At 38.1% G+C, this 20,674-nt stretch overlaps 2 protein-coding genes across 4 annotated transcripts; one reads left to right on the plus strand and one right to left on the minus strand.

The window, feature by feature from the left end:
* Positions 1-8,397: 8,397 nt before the first annotated feature.
* LOC117434805 (G2/M phase-specific E3 ubiquitin-protein ligase-like) lies at positions 8,398-15,385 on the plus strand. Of its 3 annotated transcripts, XR_009307364.1 has the most exons (10): positions 8,402-9,124; positions 10,618-10,833; positions 11,022-11,178; positions 11,351-11,574; positions 11,811-11,912; positions 12,401-12,700; positions 12,776-12,957; positions 13,449-13,624; positions 14,291-14,502; positions 14,725-15,385. XR_009307364.1 is itself a non-coding variant. In XM_058987197.1 (9 exons), the coding sequence occupies exons 3-9, from the start codon at positions 11,541-11,543 to the stop codon at positions 14,982-14,984; spliced, it is 1,266 nt and encodes a 421-aa protein (XP_058843180.1). In that variant the 5' UTR covers positions 8,663-9,124; positions 11,022-11,178; positions 11,351-11,540; the 3' UTR covers positions 14,985-15,385. The 3 variants fall into 3 exon arrangements, 1 of the variants encoding a protein (XP_058843180.1); XR_009307363.1 differs by having other exon boundaries at positions 8,398-9,124; positions 12,401-12,957; XM_058987197.1 differs by lacking the exon at positions 10,618-10,833 and having other exon boundaries at positions 8,663-9,124.
* A 109-nt stretch (positions 15,386-15,494) lies between these two features.
* Positions 15,495-19,293, minus strand: LOC117425351 (uncharacterized). Its single transcript, XM_058987196.1, has 5 exons — positions 18,931-19,293; positions 18,171-18,316; positions 17,795-18,018; positions 17,390-17,534; positions 15,495-17,082 (listed from the first exon to the last, which is right to left on the minus strand). The coding sequence occupies exons 1-5, from the start codon at positions 19,156-19,158 to the stop codon at positions 16,392-16,394; spliced, it is 1,434 nt and encodes a 477-aa protein (XP_058843179.1). The 5' UTR covers positions 19,159-19,293; the 3' UTR covers positions 15,495-16,391.
* Between the last annotated feature and the right edge of the window lie 1,381 nt (positions 19,294-20,674).

Consider the following 20,674-nt stretch of genomic DNA (forward strand, 5'->3'; position numbering starts at 1 on the left):
AGAAACAGATGGGAAAGCTCGGGGCGTTGAAAATCAACCTTGTTCTTATTTTATTGAGACAATAAACTTAAAATAACGTCACCATTTTCAGCTGTGGGAAAGTGAGCGCGCTATTCCAATTTTGTGGTGAAGAGCACGCGGTGCATTTTCAGGCATTTCTAATGCGGCATGATCTGAAATTTAAAAATTACCGTAAAACTTTAGCGAGTGTTAATCTGCAATGCTTATTAATCATTGTAACTTTCAAGTACAGGTCATAATAAATTAGTGAAAACAATGAACACGCCTTTTAATTAGCATATCTTTCATTAGACACCATATTGCATTACAAATATGGCAGTTTTAAAGATGGTTGATTCCAACACTATACAGTACCCCCATAGTACCTCTATATACAGTGTGTAGCAACTCTACTTTGCTAATAAATAAGAACAGTCAACGCACTTTTTAATATACTCGAGATATTAATGTTCAAAAACACCCCATATAGCGTTTTCCGATTGTGACAAATGATGAGACATGGCTGTTTTAAAGGGGGTTAATTCCAAAAATATACAGTAAAACATTCCCAAATGTACTCTGCGGACAGTATAACAACTCCACTTTACCAAAAAATAAGAACAGTCAACACACTTTTTAATATACTTGAGGTAAAGAATATTTGTAAAATATGTCTTAACTATTAAGGATATAATATGATAAGGACATCATGTTTTTTTTTAATTTGGTATTTACGTTTATTTAATGGGAGGGGTCACATGCATTTTATTATTTGATGTTTAAAAATAATATATTATATTAGATAGCCAGATAGATAGATAGATTACGGAGAGAGAGCGTGAGGTTTTTTGTTCAGATTTAAAATGTTTATTTAATAAATTCATGAGTTCTAGTTTATTTTTGGTAAATATTTCTTTTTTCAGCATGTTGGTGAAATATTGTGATTATTGAAAACTTTGTTTTTATTGTATGAATTTTCTTGTAAACATCAGTATTAAATATGCAAATAAATATGTTAAAGGTAATTTGTTTCTTTTTATTATGAAAAAAGTTTCCTATTGCATTGAAGTGATCTTAAACACATGTAGATCTGTAAATGTGCCCAAGTGTTTAAGAAGTATTAAACATGCTTAAACACCTTGACATGTTTACATTCTTAAACACATTGATGCATTTCAAAAGTGTTACATATAAGTGTTCTAAAGTTAAACACTTGGATTTAGAGTGCAGGTCCTAGAAACTCCATTCAAAGTTCTCTGAGATCAGAGGAACATACCTGACTTCTGTGCAAAGTGTGCGAAGGATCCATGCACAAACAGATTGTCAAGTTCATATTGTGCACATCACTGATACATGCACATAATATGTTCAAAGAGCCATGTGTGTTCTCCTGCAGAGCCTCCCCTTACACTAGCCAAAATCAAACAGAATCATGTGCTAACATTAACCCCGTTTGTAGGTGTTTCTGACTTTTGTAGACATGACAGGTTTGCTGATATAAGGGGGTTTCACAGTAGAATACGGGAGAAGCTCTGTCCCGGAAGATGTCCGGGAGAAGGGTCCAAAATATGGGATACTCCCGGTGAATACGGGAGAGTTGACAGGTCTGCACTCGGGTGTGGTCTCTGTCATTGGCTAAAACCCATGGCTATCCATTAAGACCAACCACACTGAGAAACTGCTGGAACTTGGGTATTACAAGCGAGAATACTGAAAGCAAAAGTGGAGCTGAATAGTCTAGACTGCTAGACCAGTCTTAGTGTTGTCACTTAGACTGGTCTAATGAAAGTTGCATAAAGTGTTAGACTGACTGAGGGCACTTTCACACCTAGTTCGTTTGACCCTTTGCTGTGGATTGAAGTGCGGTTCGGTTCTGTTGGAGTGATCTGTGAAACCTCTGAATCGGAATCGCACCAGGATGCGCATCAATCCAAGTGAACCCAGATCACTTGAAACGGTCGTGTCAGTTCGCTTGGAAGGGGACTCGGTACGTTTGCCACTTTGCTCTGTTTTAACTTTTCACAATGTGAAACAACACTTATTCCAGTTCACTTGGAAACAAACCACTCCAAACAGCGAAGCAAATTGTGGAAGTCACGTACTTCAGCAAGCACCAAGGAAAGTGTGTCCCCTTATCACACACGCAGGGCTTGTCAAAAAACACACACACATACACACCAGACAAGAACATCATACTGTCACATGAGCACAACAGCACATCACAAAAAAAAACACTATGGGCTGATTTACTAACTGGTGCAACCGGGGCTATTCAATGAAGTGACGCTAATACCAGTGTTTGAGATTTACTCCAGGTTCTGTTCAGAAAACCCTTCCTAAACCCCCACCTGCACGCTAATATTCTTCTGAATCATGCTTATTCTTGGGGGGGGGGGGGGGGGGGGGGTTCTTTGGTTTCCCAGTTCTTAGCTGCACACGCTAATGATGGCAATGGGCCTCATTTACAAAGGGGCACTAAACATTATCACGCTAAATAGTGGGCATATTATGGCACACACTGTGGTAATCAGAATGAATACGTGATTTGTATGGTAATTATGCTGATGTATTTAAATGAGGCACCCCGCTCTGAATAATGAGCTTCATTCACATCGTATTTACTAAAGGGCGGTAATCGTAGTGTGCACCTTAAAGTGAGGGATAATTAGTTTGTTTGGAAACCAGGCTTTAACCACTGATAGGCGCACTATTTAAACCTATTTTCTGGTCTGAAATCTATCTGGCATCATGGAGGCAATACTTGCATTAAAGTTTTCATGTTGAGCAATGAAAATTACCTGTAAATAACAAGTTATATTAAGCGTGCATAAATGTGAATGAATGGTATCATTTGTTAGATTTTATTTTATAGTTCATTACATTGATACAAATAATAGAGTGGTTAAATAAAACACTGGATTATAATTTAAAACAACCTCCTCCACTAGAAGTTCTGCGTGCAGTTTTAGTTTGCGTTGCCTCTGCCTGTCCCCTGCGGAGGGCTGCGTCTGTTGATCGCTCGTTTCCGGTCATTGTAAGCCACCTCCACCTTTCACAATAAGCCACGACCAAAGGATACGCCTGGACTGCTGGGGCTTTTTATATATCACGGTGGTCTTGGACCTTACCGTGCACATTGAATTATCGCTCACAATACATGTAGTGTGCACGCTATGGTATGTACATTAGCCAGACAGTGTGCACATAAATGAATGCGCTCTCTGTTAGTAAATGGCACAATACATTTCGATCTATGGTACGCTGAAAGCGGTGTAAACACACCCCCGGTTAAAATGAAAACAGCTCAATAACCTTGATGCCCCACTGATCACGTTACATGTTAAACACTAACCGATTCAGTTTTGCACTTTGAAGTACGTTTTTGCCTTACAAATACCAAGTCAAATGCCGCTGTGATCGAAAAGCCTGTTTTTTGCTGAGTGAGCTTCTTTTTTCCTCCTCCTACATTTATCACAAAATAACGTTGCTGAGTACAGTTTGTTTTATTGTTTATTTATTTGTTTATTGCATACATTAGGCCGCTGCCATAACCATCCAAATGATGTTTTATTGCATATTTTTTGGTTTATAGATAGCAGCGGTACAGTTGATGACAGGAAGCACATTGTACGAAATATGAAACGTTTGTAAAATAACTTAAATAGCAAAGTTCTCTGTGGTGACGATAGGATTTCCTGCAGTTTAATTTAGCTAAAGGTTTGTATACTGACCTTTGCACATAACCTTCGGCGAAAACTTTGGTGTGTGTTTAACAGGGCTGCATGTATCGGGTTAACTATAAAATCATTGGTCGTATTAAAGTGCTCAAACACTCTCCACAATCCAGTCCCACTGGTCTAGTATCCAAAGCTGAAGAAAATATTTGTTTACCATGTTACACAGGGGTCTTGGGAGAGGAAACACTAACATAGATCTGTCTCGCTTGGATTTTTTTTTTTTGTTGAGTTGAGCTGCCACCTTGTGGAAAAAAATTGCAACTGCAGTACTTTACTGACCCATAATGTTACTTTTCTTTACTACGGGTTAATATACGGCTTAACCTGGCCATTTACGCACAGGTGTTTCATAAAGACTCGATCATAAGATATATTGTGGCACCAGAGAAGGCATTGTCTTTAGAGACTCTCTCGGAATGTTAAGTCATTTAGAATGTCTTACAAGACCTTGCCATGTAGCTGTAGGCGTTCGTGCTTGTGGTCAATGTAACAACTTTAAAATACTAATATAAACATTCATTTATATTAGTATTTTAAAGTTTCTCTATTGACTGCATTACAAGCAGTCCAGGTATGATCAAGTTGAAATGGGTTTCAAACGCTGCTAGAGAATGCAATCTAACGCCTGGCATTGGCAGACTAACTGGCAGTTCCTCTCTGAAGTAGATCTTGAAAGTGCCCAGGCTATGTACCAGTCTAGCCTGAGTGTCTTGTATCTCATATTTAACTGTTCTCCGTTTCATATTTGGCCGTATCGCCAGTCTCATGACCCTTGACCCCTGCCGCAGTGCTCTCTGGGAAAGTGGAGGTCATGGCCTTCAATGACAGTGAGCCAGACTGACCAACAGTTACACTTGTGTTCCACAAGGTGGCAGCAGACACCCAGAAAATAAATTAGCTGACTGCACTGTAACTGGAACAGTGGGTCTCCACAGCTGTTGGGAAGCAGCACAAGATATTATATACAAGAGTGTGTTTGATATGAAGTAAATTAAGCTTTAACTGTTGCTGTCCACCCTAACCTGACCAAGGTTTCTAAAGTTTGAAATTTTTTTCTTCAATTGTGCTTAACCAAGTTGAGTAGTTTCTCTAAACGTTATGTATAGAAACTGTACAGGAGTCTATAGGCTCCATGTTTCACTGATCGTAATAAATCAAAGAATGCACACACATGCAAAGTCAAACCAACATTTATGACAGAGAAAGCTGTGTACATTTCAGTTAAGGTAGTAGGATTGCTAAATGTCTCAAGTGCTTTGTTCTTATTTGAAATGTGCTGAGCATGGCTTTCTGCAGTCATGGTGTGTGAGACTGCTTCTGTGTCTCTCAGGTCTACATGTTGAAGAATGACTCCACTCACAGCCCCTTCAAGGGAGAGCTGCAAGCTGAGGAAGGCGAGCTGGTCATCAATGGGAAACCAGAGGCTGTCTTCCAGGAGTTAGTACGAAAGAAACATACAAGCCGGGGAGCAGAATTCACAAATAAAAACAATAGATAATGCTGTATTGAGTGTCACAAGTATTTCATATGCAATTAACCATTTCCATTTGTTTTTAATGTAAGTAAATAGCCAACCAAAACAACAAGGTCAATGTTGTAATTAATATAGATCCCTATTGTCACTTATACAGGCTAAGGGTGAACCAATACTTCAGAAAAGTAGTTAATATGTCCAAAACAACTGAAATAGCAGTTTTAATTTCCTCCTGCTTCATGCTTCCTGCTTCCTGGTGCATCCTTTTCGGTCTTCCTTCCGATCTCCGTGCCCCATACCTCTGCTTCCTAGAGTCAATGTGTGTTAATGGGAACAGTTAAGCAGTCAATCCACTGCAGCTGCGAGTATTTTAGTTTTGATGAATTATAGCTCGTTCTATTTGCTGTTTCCATGCATTTAAACTGCATCTAAACAGTGATGACAAGTTGATTACTTAGTACATGATCAATTTAAGTCCATACAATTTAAACCCAAATGCCATTTACCCCACATACTTGTGTTAGTTACTTTGTGACACTTACATATGCTGTATAATGCTAACCTATGCTTTTCCGTGCTTTCACTGTGCTTTATTACCCTTCGCTATGCTTTTACTATAGGAAACTTTTATAAGAGTTAGTTTACCATGGTTTGTTTTTAATATGCTTTATCATATCTTAGAGAAGAAAGGAGAGTGATCACCACCACACCATTCCCGAGGAGAGAAAGAGAACCTGAGAGAGGAGAGGAGAGAGTGATCACCACCACACCATTCCAGAGGAGAAAGAGAGAGAACCTGAGAGAGGAGAGGAGAGAGTGATCACCACCACACCATTCCCAAGGAGAGAGAGAGAGAACCTGAGGAGGAGTGATCACCACCACACCATTCCAGAGGAGAGAGAACCTGAGAGAGGAGAGGAGAGAGTGATCAGTACCACACCATTCCCAAGGAGAGAGAGAGAACCTGAGAGGAGAGGAGAGAGTGATCACCACCACACCATTCCAGAGGAGAGAGAACCTGAGAGAGGAGAGGAGAGAGTGATCACCACCACACCATTCACAAGGAGAGAGAGAACATGAGAGGAGAGAGTTATCACCACCACATCATTCCAGAGGAGAGAGAACCTGAGAGAGGAGAGGAGAGAGTGATCACCACCACACCATTCCAGAGGAGAGAGGGAGAACCTGAGAGAGGAGAGGAACAAGTGATCACCACCACACCATTCCAGAGGAGAAAGAGAGAACCTGAGAGAGGAGAGGAGAGAGTGATCAGCACCACACCATTCCCGAGGAGAGAGAACCTGAGAGAAGAGGAGAGAGTGATCAGCACCACACCATTCCAGAGAGAGAGAGAGAGAACCTGAGAGAGGAGAGGAGGGGGATAGGGATGGGGAGAGGGGGATGAGAGAGAGAGAGAGAGAGAAATTTTGAAGCCTAGGTTTGTACTGCTTTAAAGGGGAGTCAGTGATACTTTTTCTAGTGCTAATAGGAGGTAAGATAATTGATTTTATCGAAGCTTTGGTTTAAAAAGGGGGGGGATCAGTGATAATGTTTTATTCAAGCAAAAGTACCTTTCAGACAGTTCTTGGTGGGTTAGTGAAATTACTCCAGGAGTAATCCCTTACTGGTACTATCCAACAGGGCAATGCTGGCAGAACCACACTCTCTAACACTATCAAATCCTGTATATATGTATTGTGAGATATCGCTATACAATTAAAAGGTTTTTGCCTCTTTAAAAATTGACATGACACAAAACTTGAGGTTTAAGTGCTGATGCACTGTTTTTAATTTACAAAATTAAAAACAAAAACCTATCTCTCTCCGAGCCCTAACTACACACTTCAGGATCCTATGTAAATAACCAGACAGGTAAGCTGTGTACCGGTTTACAAAGGCTTCACACACTACCTTTTGAATACGACTGAACACACTCTCAGTCGGGCTTCTTCCTACAACAGAGCCCCAGTAGACTGACTGCTGTTCTTATATACACTGCAGCTGGCTGCAGTTTGCAATAATCACCAGCTGACAGTAATTAACAGTTATCAATAATACAATTAATAAGCACTCATGCACATTTTTATTTTTTCCACAGGGCCTTGTGCCCTGTCTCACAGTATGTAATATAGTATTTTGGCTGACTTGTGTCTTATTGATGCAATCCTGTTTGAAAAGCCTGGAGCACACATGCAGAGATATTAGGGGTGACCTACAGACCCAGCTGACAGGGTCTGTTATGAATCTAAAACTCACTGTGCCCAAATCGCAGTGCTGGGAAACCTTTAGCCACCTATCAGCAGTTAAGTAACCCCTTGACAATTTTAAATACCTCTATTAAGTTGCCTCTGGCACTCCTTCTTTCTAGGCTGTACAGGTTCAGCTCTTTCAATCTATCTTCATATGACATTCCCTTCAATCCTGGATTTAATCGTGTTGATCTCCTCTGTACTCTCTCCAATGCATCAATGTCTCAGTTTTGTGTCATAGTTTACTGATTATGTCTTGGTCCAAGTCATTTATATAGATTGAGAATAGCAATGGTCCCAATACTGATCCCTGTGGTACCCCACTTGTTCCGTTACTCCAGTTTGATGCCTGGCCTCTAATTATAACTCTCTGCTTTCTACCTTGTAACTAGTTATGAATCCATGCTGCTAGTCTGACATTTATTCTCACTGATTTAATCTTTAGGTATAGTCTTTCATGCTGAACTTTGTCAAATGCTTTTTGTAAATCTAAGTAGATGATATAATGCGCACTGTCCTTGTCCACTCTAGTAGTCACCTCCTGAAAGAAATCTAGTAAATTAGTTAATCAAGATCTACCCTTCCTAAAAGCCAAGCTGGTTGTCTCCTATAATGTTGTTACTATATAAATATTCCTCCATTTTGGTCCTTGTGATCATTTCCATGATCTTACATGTGATTGATGTTAAACTTGTAGGTCAGTAGTTCTGGTATTTGTATGCTACACATGGGATGCTCATCTTTTAATGTGACACAAATTTCCATCAAGAACAACATCACAAGAAATGTTCAAAGCATTGGATAACTACTTTCAGTCACATAGGGGTCTATTCTCAAAAAAAGCGAGTAAACCCTGCACAGCGTGGATCTACACAAGATGCAACTTCACAACACGCGCATTCTCATACAGAAATCTCTGCTGTGTAGCTGGCTGTGAGCGAGGATTGCGGCTCCACGGACTCTGGTATGCAAATATGTATGAGGGGCCGTTTCGGACAAAAGTCTGTCAAAAACGGCGAGTGAAGGGTCACGTTTCCGCGCGCAGGGAATCAGGTTGCACGATAGGGTGCCGTTCCGGACAAAAGTCTGTCAAATACGGCGAGTGAAGGGTCACTTTTCCGCGCGCAGGGAATCAGGTTTCTGCGCGCAGGGAATCAGGTTTCTGCGCGCAGGGAATCAGGTTTCTGCGCGCAGGGAATCAGGTTTCTGCGCGCAGGGAATCACGTTTCTGCGCGCAGGGAATCACGTTTCTGCGCGCAGGGAATCACGTTTCTGCGCGCAGGGAATCAGCAGGCTATGCTGCTAGAGGGGAGGGGTTACTTTTGTCGTCACACAAATGTATTTTGCCAGAGGAGGCGATAAAAAACTAAGGAGCTAGACATGTCTTCACATTCGAATAGTAATGTAGCCCGGGGAATCGCCGAAGAAATAATTAACAACCCGGAAATCCTTCAACGTCTGGAAAGTGCCCTGAATGGTAAAAACAATCGTATGCCTACTACAAGACAGGAGACATCAACTATTGATGAAGAAGTTCGTCAATTGTTTCAAGGGCGGAATGTGGTCGCTGATCGTCCCGCTCAAAATAATTCCCCTGCATTCAATATGCAAAGAAACTTTATCAGAGCCGGAGCAGTTCCAGGGATTTTAAATAGAAGGGCCAGGTAATTATTATTATTTCTGAAAACATATATGCAATTCATTTCTTAAGTTATGCTGCTAAGGACTATTTTAATTTGATTCAGAAATACGTACCTCCAACTCATGATTAATACTTCTACTCTAGTGAAAGTCTACTCATTAGTATATGCAAAAAGATAAATAAAATAAAATAAATAAATAAATAAATAAACGATGTAAAAGAACCGATTTAACATCCCGTATTACACAGAATAATGTACAAATGCAATGTTTTGGACACAGTAGTAATAAAGTAATTAATACCCATTATCTTTGCTTTGTAGTCGCCCTGGGTAAGGGCATCTTCTATACTAAATAATAATAACAAATGTAGGCCTATTATTCTTTCTTTTATTTGTATTTATTATTTACGAGCTGTATTTGTATTTTAGTAACTGTATTTACATATTACAAACGGAAGGTAGGATTACAATGGCACCAACAATTGTAAAGCTTTTAGTAAGTTAATTTCTAATAATGAGGCCTACTGTTCAATTTAATTCAACTGCTAACTGCAACCCCCCCCCCCCCCCCCCCCCAAAAAAAAAAGCCCTCCATGAAAGCAAATATTTTGGGTATTAGTTACATTATGTTCAAAATATTGCATTCTTCTTCTTCTTCTTCTTCTTCTTCTTCTATTTCTTTGCAGACACCCTTGTCCAGGGCGACTTATAATTATATTATTTTTACATACAATTACCCAGTACTACTGCAGTGAATTATACAATATTTATCTTTTGGTTGTATAATATAGTAAATATGACTATTATAATGTATATGTATACATATTGAAATGTGGAACAAAATGTATGGTTTATGGGCCTATTGGGGTGGGGGGGGGGGGGGGGGGGTGGTAATATAGGCTATATTAATATTAATTGAATATGAGGCAAATGTAACCAGATCTTCATTTCCTGCAATGCAAAAAAATTAAAAATCTGCTCATGGAAGTAATTTATGGGCATTGTCATATCATTGTAGTTTGTACAACTGCATGTCCGTTTGCTTTAGGAACAGATGAGAAATAAACGAGTTGCCATTAAGTGATATATGTTAAATCTACTGGGTTGATGTTTTGCTTTTACTGTATATATTTTAATTAATTATTAATTTCTTAGCTGACGTCCTTATCCAGGGCGACTTACAATTGTTACAAGATATCACATCATTTTTATATACAATTACCCATTTATACAGTTGGGTTTTTACTGGAGCAATGTAGGTAAAGTACCTTGCTCAAGGGTACAGCAGCAGTGTCCCCACCGGGGATTGAACCCACGACCCTCCGGTCAAGAGTCCAGAGCCCAGAGCCCTAACCACTACTCCACACTGCTGCTCTTTCTTTATAGGTATATCATGACTTATACTAAACAATATACTATTTTGAGTAGATAATCCTATTTTAAGGCTAGTTAGTCCTGAGTAATATAATGAATGCAGTGGTCATAACATTTTTAAATATATATATTTTGCACAGAAAGAGACCCAGAAATGTTTGTGGCCCTTTCCACAAAGATGTTTGTCTACTAACGGGTCCCAATGACACAGACGTCCCGAAAGGCAAAATACGCTTATACCTGGCAGAGCAAGGGCATCTGGTTTTAGGTGTGAGATTTATGAAGGAGTGGGAGCCATATGAGGTGCAAAACCACTTGCACACAGTCTTTGAAAGAAACCTGACAGAAAACATTCAGTGAGTAAAGGAAGGCAGTCTTTGTAAACATAAGCACTTTATCATTTCTGTTAATATAATGATAATTGGTAGTTAAGATTTAAATATATATTATAATGTTGCATTTTGAAGAAGTGTGCTTTAGGGTATGATGTATTCGGTTTCCTAAGACCATGATATATTTTAGCTTGCATTCTCTATTCTTGTAGATTTGAAATAATGGTGACACTCCACAACAAATTAATAAAGCCAAGTCTGGAGCAAGACCAAAAGATGAATGGACTGTTACTAAATAAAATTTTCAAGGACAAAACTGTGTACCTTCGTCCATCTTTACAACTGCTGGTCGTTCCTGCAAATGCAAAGGTAACAGTCAATGACTGTTTCTATTTGTTCGAATGTACCGTATATAGAAATAGCGATTGTTAAAGATTATAGTCATTCATTCACAGTCTTACTGTATTTATTTTTAAAAGCAACTAATTCAGGCACTTTAGTTTTCTAAACTTAATTCACTACAGGAGTTTTTTTTTTGCAGAAGAACAGAGGTACTCTGTCAAATAATGATGATGATGATATTGAAATAGATTTGACTGATTCCAGTCCACCAATGAACAGCCTGAATGTAACAGTTCTTCAGGTCATTGAGGATGCTCCTTCAGAACTCATAGATGCTCCGTATTCGACAGCAGGTTCAGATGGGCCTCTTATCATAACAGAAGAAGAAAATGCCACAGTTTCCAGGGTTCTTGATTGTCCAAGGTAAGAAATCACACCTACAGTAATGTGCTTACACTTTATTTGATCCAGATTGTGTATTATGTCCCAGTTGTACAATAAAAAAAAAGTGCTAGTTTTTTTATTTTTACAAATATTAAGACTTTAGCTATTAGTATATCACAACAGGTCATAGTCTTTCTTGAATAGCAACAGATTTGCAGGTCATGCTGTGAAATCGGTGCCACAATACCTGGACTCCTATCAAATCTATTTTCTAGTGAATGGCATTATGCTGCTTTATTTGTTGATGAAGAGCTCAGCGAAAGCTTTGAAGATCCAATACCCCTTTCCACTGGTATTGAAACATCCCACCATGAACGGTAAAGTTGCATTTGTGTTTCATACTTCCTTCCTTATAATTAGGGCCCTATGTTTTTCGCTACTTGTTTTTTTAAACCGTGTTTCAGTTGATTAAAGTAACGCAATGGGGTGAGTGTTAATAATTGCTTAATTGGTAGTTTCATGAGGACACTGTATCGGCATCTTGAGGTGCAGGTTGCAAAAAAACGCAAGGCCCTACTTGTAATACATTACAATTTTAACTGTTAAAAGGGGGGCCATTGTAGCTTTTATCTGTAAACCATTTAAAATTAAAGACAACTTTTTATTATCTTTCCTTTTATAGGCATTTAGTTTGATGTATAGGTATATATTCTTATGAGTTAATGTAGTTTTATTTGTCAGATATTTCTTTGATTTTTACATTTATAGTATCACAGTCAAGTGTTTCTGACAAGATATTTGATACAATAATATCTGCTAAAAATAAATAATTATTTTCTTTTAATATTTCTTATTATTTCACCAGAGACATTGGGGATATTCTCTGTGAGCTGGCCTCCCAGATTGATACAGAAAATGTTTCCCTGTTTAATATCAGCCGGAATCACCTATGGGAAGGAGCGAAACGAGGCTTTAAAAAAAAAAACTTTCTTACCTTGCAAAAGGCTTTCGGTGAAATTTATGGACGATATAGGAGTGAGCGAAGGAGCCGTCGACCTCGGAGGACCAAGGAGAGAATTTTTAACCATGCTAATGGAGTCCTTGCACCAAGGAAGCCTCTTTGTGGGACCAGACCATGCCAAGTTCCTAAACTACATTAGTGGATGTAATGAATTTATGCTTTTTTAATTCTTTATCATTACGTTTTCAGTCTGTCTAAATCTAACATTCTTTATTTCAGTGATGGTCTCGGATGACTATTTTTATGCGGGTATGACTATTGCAACATCACTGGTTCATGGAGGACCTGGCCCACAGTTCTTATCACCAGTACTTTTTGAGGCGCTTTCAAGTACACCCGAGTCCACATTTGTGGCAGTGCAAGATATCCCTGATATGGACATAAGGAACTATCTGGAGAAGGTAAATATTTGCCAATTGTGTTTGCAAAAGTAATCTACCATCATATTTACAGCTTTTTCTAATCTTATTCATCAATGTATCTATTGATTAGAACAATTATTCACGTTATATTGCACAGGTATGGAGTGAGATTACTGTAAAATAGTATGTACTTGTATTTACCATTATGAATAAAAAAATACGACTATGAATCGTAAATACGACCACAAAAAAAAAAAACAGGACGCTCAGAAGTCCTAATCAATTGTTCCCACCATTAACAATCTGTGGCTTCTGTGATGTATTTTTGACAGTGATATCACACTCCATCCAACTCGTAGCTTTTTTGATTCATAGTCATATTTTTTTTTTATTCTTGTAAATAGTACAAAATATTTGACAGTAATCTCACTCCATAACAGATTGCCTGGAAATGAATATAAGTAGTCTTTTCTTTGCAAAATGTAATATGAAAGATTTATAAAGACAAATTGCATTTTTATTTTTTACAGCTTCTAACTTACCAGGAAGAACATTCAAACACAGCAAACTTATTTGAACCAATCCAAACTCTGATGCAGCTGGCTGGAACACACAAAGTTATCCGTAATGCTGATGATTATCGCAAGATTGCTGAAGAAACTGCACATTGGTACATTTTTGGAAGAACACGGGCAGCATTTGAGAGGTACACTCATTCTGCTCGGCCCTGCCCTGTCCTGCTCGGCCATCCCCGGCCATGTGCACTTGGCCCCCTACGTGGCTCTGTTCTGCCGTTCTGCCCTGCTCTGCCCCGCTCTGCTCGGCCATGCCCTGCGTTTGGCCCTGCTTTTAATTCTTATTAAACAATGCAAAGCTGCAATGTAGATTTTATGTTTGTTGGTTAACTTTGCTTTGCATTATAAATGAAAGGTAATTGGTTTTTAATTAATGTTTAATTCATTTTGATGTTTATTTTTCATTTTTAAGAGGGCTGTAGTGGGGTCATTAAAAACAATGTGCTTGTTCAAGCTCGGTTTATGGTTGGGCTCTTTGTTCTCTGGCACTGTACGATATCCATATTTCACACAGACTTCACTCCAGTGGTCTGCTCTTTTTATCTTGTGATTTTGTACGAAATGATTGTTTTAGTAATTGTTATTTTTAACACACAGTAAGGCAACTGTGGAAGGAAGCACCCTTCTGAATATTAAATACCTCCCTTGTGGTGTCATTTGCATACATTTCAATGGCATTTGTCCCCGGTATATAGTCCATGTGTTAAAAAGCAGATAGAGCATGGAAAGCAGATAGCACATGGTAAGCTGAATCAGGCCCTATGTTTTTAATTCTTAAAATGTCCATTCTTTTTCAGATTAAAGGAAGGGCTGAAAACTCTAGGTGTACTGGATGCTATGACCAAGTATCCCAATGCATTCAAGCATGTCATGTGCTACACAGAAGACACCCTCACAGCCAAGACATTTGATATCTTCCGCCCTGTTCTACACCCATTGGGCTCCAATAAAAGGGGAACAGAAAATCTTGTATTGTCTCACTGGAAAGACTTTATACAAGAACTACAAGGTGACTGTACTACTGTTGTTCACTAGAAAAAAATACATACTTCTTTGTAGTTAGGTTACTTTTCTAACTTGTTTAGGGGATTCATCTTTCACTCAGCTGGGCACACTGTCTTTGGAAGTATTTTGATTATGTTGATGTTGGCCACACAAACACAGTAAGTAACAAGCTTTATTTATTTATTTATTTATTTATTTATTTATTTATTTATTTTATTAATTTCAGATGAGCCATCAGATGTCACATTGAAGTCACTACTATTCTTTATTACTGGCTGCAAGACCGTACCACCACTGGGATTCAGACCAGAACCCACTGTAGATTTTTTACATGATGCTGAGGACAATGGAGAGAAATCAAGATTTCCAAAGGCAAATACATGCAACTGTACGCTGTTTTTGCCAACTGTACATGTAGTTTATGAAGAATTCACTGAAGCCATGAGATATGCTGTTCTAAATTGTCAGGGCTTTGGCTTTGCATAGTCAACTATTGATCTTCTGGTGTGCTGGATGGTAGGGATGCTCCAGATAAAACCAAAGAAAGGAAAAAAAAAAAAAAATGAGAAAAAAAATACAGTATACTTGGGATTTCTTGTTTTTCCTGGTCCTGGGGAGATCTGTGTGTTCTGTTTTTTTCCCCCCAACTCAATGATTTAATTGCACCCTTCATTTAACTAATACTTTACCTAATCTGAGCTTTTTCTTTTCTTTGGAGCTCTTAAAGTTAATTTGAAGTTACAGGTATAGAAAAGAATTGTGAAACACTGCTTTAACCAATTCATCAGTTTCAAACAACAAACACTAAATGGGCAACTGATTTGATCATTTATTATTTCCATGGCAAATGCAAATTTATTTCTATTAAATATTATTTGTATTAAATATATTTGGCTCAGCACTACTTTTTATTATTAGTCATAACACAAAATTGAATGTTTAATAATGGTTTTGAAAAAAAAACCTGACAAGCAGGGGTGTGCTCTAAATTACTTAAGTGGGCCAATTATGTATTTATTTATTTATTGATATTTATATAGCGCTTTTATCAAAGTGCTTTACAAAGTGTAACAGTACAGTATAGGATAAATGAAAATTGTATTAAACAAAGGAAACTGACAAATATGTAAATAAATGAATGCTGGGAAGGGCAGGAGAGGACAATAGACAAACAAAAAGACAACAACAAATCTAATTGGAAAGATGGTATGGAAGGATTCGGAGGTGAATTAGGGTAGGCCACAGAAAATAGGTGGGTTTGAGGGAGGAACGGAATGTCATTGGGTTGGGAGACTGATTAATATTAAGGGGGAGCCTGTTCCAGTGAAGGAGGGGGGGAAGGGGCAAGAAGAGAAAAGAGAAACCACAGTAGTGCGTTAACAGAGGTAAGATTGAATCCAAGACAAAGGTGTACCAGAAATACCAGGATTAGACAGAGTGGTAGAGAGAACAGAATGATCCACGGTGTTGAAGGCTGGCGAAAAATCAAGAATAAGACTAGAGGAAAGGTTTGCATGCACAGCATTAGCAGATGGTTGTAAGTGATCAGAGGTAGAGGAGAGATGTGGCAGAGATGGAGTTGAAGATAACAGAAAGGAATTGTTATTGGAAAAAGGAAGAAGAAAGAAAGAGGACAAACAAAGGAGGTTTGCTAGGAACTATGGGGATTGAAGCTTTTGACCTGGACAGGCTACTAACCCAACTTAAAAGGGACAGGGGGATGAGTATCCACCCACATATGTAGCATCGGGAGTGATACAACAACATAGTTTTTGCAATTAATTGAGTTGGAACGTAAGTATTTGTATACAACACTATCTAACGTTGTTTATCACATAATCCAAAACAAATAAATAATGATTAATACCACTATTGTCATCATCTGATAATGGATCACAAAGCGACAAGCTCCCTGTGGTTTTCAGCGCTCATTTGTACTGTATTATGTGGAACATGAATGTATGTGTCTGCCTCATTTGCTGTAATTGGGCCTGCATGGTCAATTCCATAATTATCTATGCCACTCAGAAGATCTTGTGAATTTACTGTAGTAAGATTTGAAAGTATTCCAGAATGCCATAATGCTAAGGGAGACATTGACTGAACAGTGCTAAGTCGATGGTAATTCCACTGGCGAGTGAATTCTTGCACAGAATTTCCTATTCTTGGAATGTAAACAAAGTGTAATGCACATAAATCAACTTCATTTGTAGAATCTAAGATTCCAATGTTTTCCATGTACATAAACAATTGCCTATAAAACTCAGAAACCACTCTGTTCACTTCACCCCAAAGACGCTCTATTCTCTGGTTGTGAACACTTCTGCCTGCAATAAAACTTCCTCTGTTTCTGCCACGGCTCATAATCATGTATCTAGCAACATCAATGTTTTCACCACCTCGATCCCCTCTAACTCTCAGTGGTAACCCATACCTTGATACACCCTCTTCAAAGAAATGCAAAACAGTAGCTGCACAATTGTTTGTACAGCATGTCAGGTATATAATCATTCTACTGTAACCATCAATGCATCCATGGTACACAAATCTCCATGAAATAAGCTTGTGATTTGAATCAATGTGCCTGAAGAAAAGAAAAAATAGAAGTTTTAAGTATTAGGTTTCCATGGTTTCCAATAAAACAATTTACACATAATGTACACAATGGACCTTGTGAATCCACAACCAAATAGTGTTATTTATATATATATATATATATATATATATATATATATATATATATATATATATATATATATATATATATATATATATATAATTTAAAATCCTTAATCCCTAGCAGTACAGGACTGCTGGATTTATAATTTACCTTAAACTTTATTTTTACCTTAAACTTTCCTTAATCATTATATAAATGTTTAAGTTCCTACCATAAATGATTAGGTCCTCTGACATTATATATTCTCCTTCTAATTGTATGCCGTCTTCTAAGGGCTCTGCCAACTGGGTCCAGGGCATTTAATCGATCTCTAATTCTCCTTCTCTGAACTCTTAATCCTCTGGCTAGGACACCACCTTAGAATAGAGCAATAGTTCATAATGTTGTTTAGTTCGAATTAAATAAACCTAATCATAACTACATGCAAGTACACTTTCACCTGTATTGCCTAAAATAACATGCAATATATATAACAAATAACTATTGAAATGTGTATTTTTTGTGAAACCTCTAAGTTGCACTGGGTAAGAGGATATGCACTGATTGAGACCTATGTTTTATTACACACCTTTGATGAACAAATACCAAAAATTCTACAGCGAAAAATGTATTTTACCTTGAACATAGTTGCCTCCTGCATTCGGCGTTTCTCTCAGGATTTCCCTTATAATATTATCCAGTTCACTATTTGAGATGTTGGCATAATTTTCTCCTGTCATTCCATATTGCTGCCTTCTGCGAAACAGTGTCCGCTCACTTATGCAGAGGCAAGCTGCAATTGAACACCATGGCATTCCTGCTGCACGTAGTTGCTGTAGTTGATCTTTGGTTATGCAGTATCTGCAACATTAAATGTAATTTGTTTAATAATAAAATAACACATATTATTATTACTCTGATTAAATATGGTAGTGCGTTTTCTCAGCATAAAATGTAGCAATAGCAATACAATAAGCATTTAAATCAATATACTTTAATGCTTTTAACCATACCTTGGGCGACCTCTTGTGCTTTCAAGGGGGCTGTTGAAAAGAAATTCAAATTGGGATCGAGGAGCCAATCTTTGGTCAACTTCACCATACACTGTCCTCACAGCGTCAAATAATCTATTTATCAGCAAACATACTTGATCCACTCCCTGTTGAAAAATCAAGATTAAAATTAGTTATTTGTTTGAAATAAATGCAAGGAAAGAAAGCCAGAAAGAAAAACATGTTTCCTTGTGTCCAATGTTTGTATTTATTTTTAAGTCTGAAATGAAGTCCTTACTGCGCCTTAAAAATGATGTCTAAACAAACACAACCAGGTGTGTAGATGTCCAAATGCATTTTGAAGAATGGCGATGAAAAACCACTGATCAAAACCATGTGAAAAAATATTATTTTATTGATTAAAGAGCAGGCAAATAAAGTGATGACGTGCAGAAAGTGCTCAGTCCAAACTGATTATTAATTAAGGACAAATATCGGTCAGGTGTTCAGATAAAATACCATGTAAAACAGTCCAATTCAGTTAAATACCATGTAAAACAGTTTTGTTTTTTCTGTAACTTGTCCTATAATGAAATCCTGCAATAGTATTTACTAGTGTATTCCTTTTAATGTCTGTCAATGTATGAATTGGTCTGTGTACATGTTATTTTTTGGTATTATTACTTAATGTATTTTTTTTTTTAAGAAATGCATTACATTTCACTATTCATCAAATAAAGAGTAGATTTTTGAGACAACCAGTCTAAGGTATTGTTCTTACTTCACAACTGTCCAGGACGGATGCTAAAGTTGACAAAATCCTTACATGTTCTTCGAGTAAACGATGTAGATGGTCAAATGTATTAAAATCATTAGTATCTAATGCCTGTTGAACTTGTTCTAAACAGTCATCCAGCTCCAAAAAATATAAATTCAGATCCTCGATATTGTCAGTAACGGAACAGATAGCGCACAATACTATAATGAAAAAATGTATACAAGTAGCCATTTTTCTTCTGTTTATGACGATTTACTGATTTCCTTGTCTCAATTCATAAAGCCGACTCCTCCCTCAAAGAAACCTGATTCCCTGCGCGCAGAAAACATGATTCCCTGCGCGCGGAAACATGATTCCCTGCGCGCGGAAAACATGATTCCCTGCGCGCGGAAAACATGATTCCCTGCGCGCGGAAAACATGATTCCCTGCGCGCGGAAACATGATTCCCTGCGCGCGGAAAACATGATTCCCTGCGCGCGGAAACATGATTCCCTGCGCGCGGAAACGTGACCCTTCACTCGCCGTTTTTGACAGACTTTTGTCCGAAACGGCCCCTCATAAATATGGCTCGAACAAAAAGACACGCCTCTGAACGGCCAAGTAAAGCTGCACCGAGTTTGCGTTTGAATAGCATTTCTCACACAACTAACAGTATTTAACATGTCAACTATACTTTGAGCTATAACATTTGTTTAAAAGATTGAAAGAAAATTTCCTTTCAACAACAAACATGTCTGGCAAAAAGAAAAAAAAAAATACTTCGCTGAAAGTATGCTGAATAAGTGAAAGTAGGTTAAACACACAAATCAAAATACATTTTGGAGGATTTTACAGTGTTGTATCAGCAATGCTAGAAAACCCCCACAACAAACAAACCCAGCACTCCTTCGTACCATCTTAAATTGAATGTGATATATTTAATTTTATACTTACACAGAAGAGCACTCCAACAATAGTAATTGCAGATACGCAAAGCGAACACCATCACTCAAAGAAGGGTTAACTTAACACTCCCAAATATTCTGCTGATTTCACACAATGGTGACGTTTCAATGCAGAACAAGTGGCTTCTTCCATACTTTTGCACCACTGTGTGATGATAAACGCAACACTCCAGTGAAAAAAAAACCAATGTGTTTCACAGTTAACACTAGAACTACCGGGCGCACATACATACCTAGAATACCGCAGCGGTCTTTTTTACGTTATATTAAACGTAAAAAACTACTGCAGCGCCGCAAGCTACGAAACTGTTCTGTGTTAAATGTAGTCAAAACAGCGTGTTTATTTTAACATACCAAGCATAGTGTTTACCTTTAATTCCGATTTCCTCACTTGTATTTTCCCATAATTTCTTTGTAAATCAGACATTCCCCCATATATATATCTCAGGGTCAGCAGCACATTCTTATTCTCCTGCTCCTTCTCCACCCTCGCTCTGCAGTGGTGGAATGACCTTCCTACAGATGTCTGGACCGCACAGTCCCTGACCACATTCCGGCGCCTCCTCAAGACTCACCTCTTCAGACAGCACCTGTAGAACTCCTCTTTTCCCTCTGGACACTTTATCACTCTTCCTTAAATGCGCTTTACTTGCTCTTATCTGCCCCCTATTTTACTGCATTTAATCATGTACTTCAGAGTACTGTAATCTGCCAAATGTTATTTAATCTGTAATATTTTGTATTTAATTATATCCTGATGTAACTATCACTGACACTGTTATCTGTTCCATTACTGAATCGT

The sequence above is a fragment of the Acipenser ruthenus genome, chromosome 15 (genome assembly GCF_902713425.1).
Source record: "Acipenser ruthenus chromosome 15, fAciRut3.2 maternal haplotype, whole genome shotgun sequence".
Taxonomy (NCBI): domain Eukaryota; kingdom Metazoa; phylum Chordata; class Actinopteri; order Acipenseriformes; family Acipenseridae; genus Acipenser; species Acipenser ruthenus.

Excerpts from the sequence above, each read along its gene's own strand:
- LOC117434805 (XM_058987197.1), top strand. The coding sequence starts at position 11,541 with ATGCCACAGTTTCCAGGGTTCTTGATTGTCCAAG. Across the intron at positions 11,575-11,810 it reads AGGGTTCTTGATTGTCCAAG|TGAATGGCATTATGCTGCTT; the intron begins GTAAGAAATCAC and ends TCTATTTTCTAG. Across the intron at positions 12,701-12,775 it reads CCTAAACTACATTAGTGGAT|TGATGGTCTCGGATGACTAT; the intron begins GTAATGAATTTA and ends TCTTTATTTCAG.
- LOC117425351 (XM_058987196.1), bottom strand. The coding sequence starts at position 19,158 with ATGGCTACTTGTATACATTTTTTCATTATAGTATTGTGCGCTATCTGT. Across the intron at positions 18,019-18,170 it reads AGCACAAGAGGTCGCCCAAG|ATACTGCATAACCAAAGATC; the intron begins GTATGGTTAAAA and ends TTAATGTTGCAG. Across the intron at positions 17,083-17,389 it reads AGAGGACCTAATCATTTATG|GCACATTGATTCAAATCACA; the intron begins GTAGGAACTTAA and ends TCTTTTCTTCAG.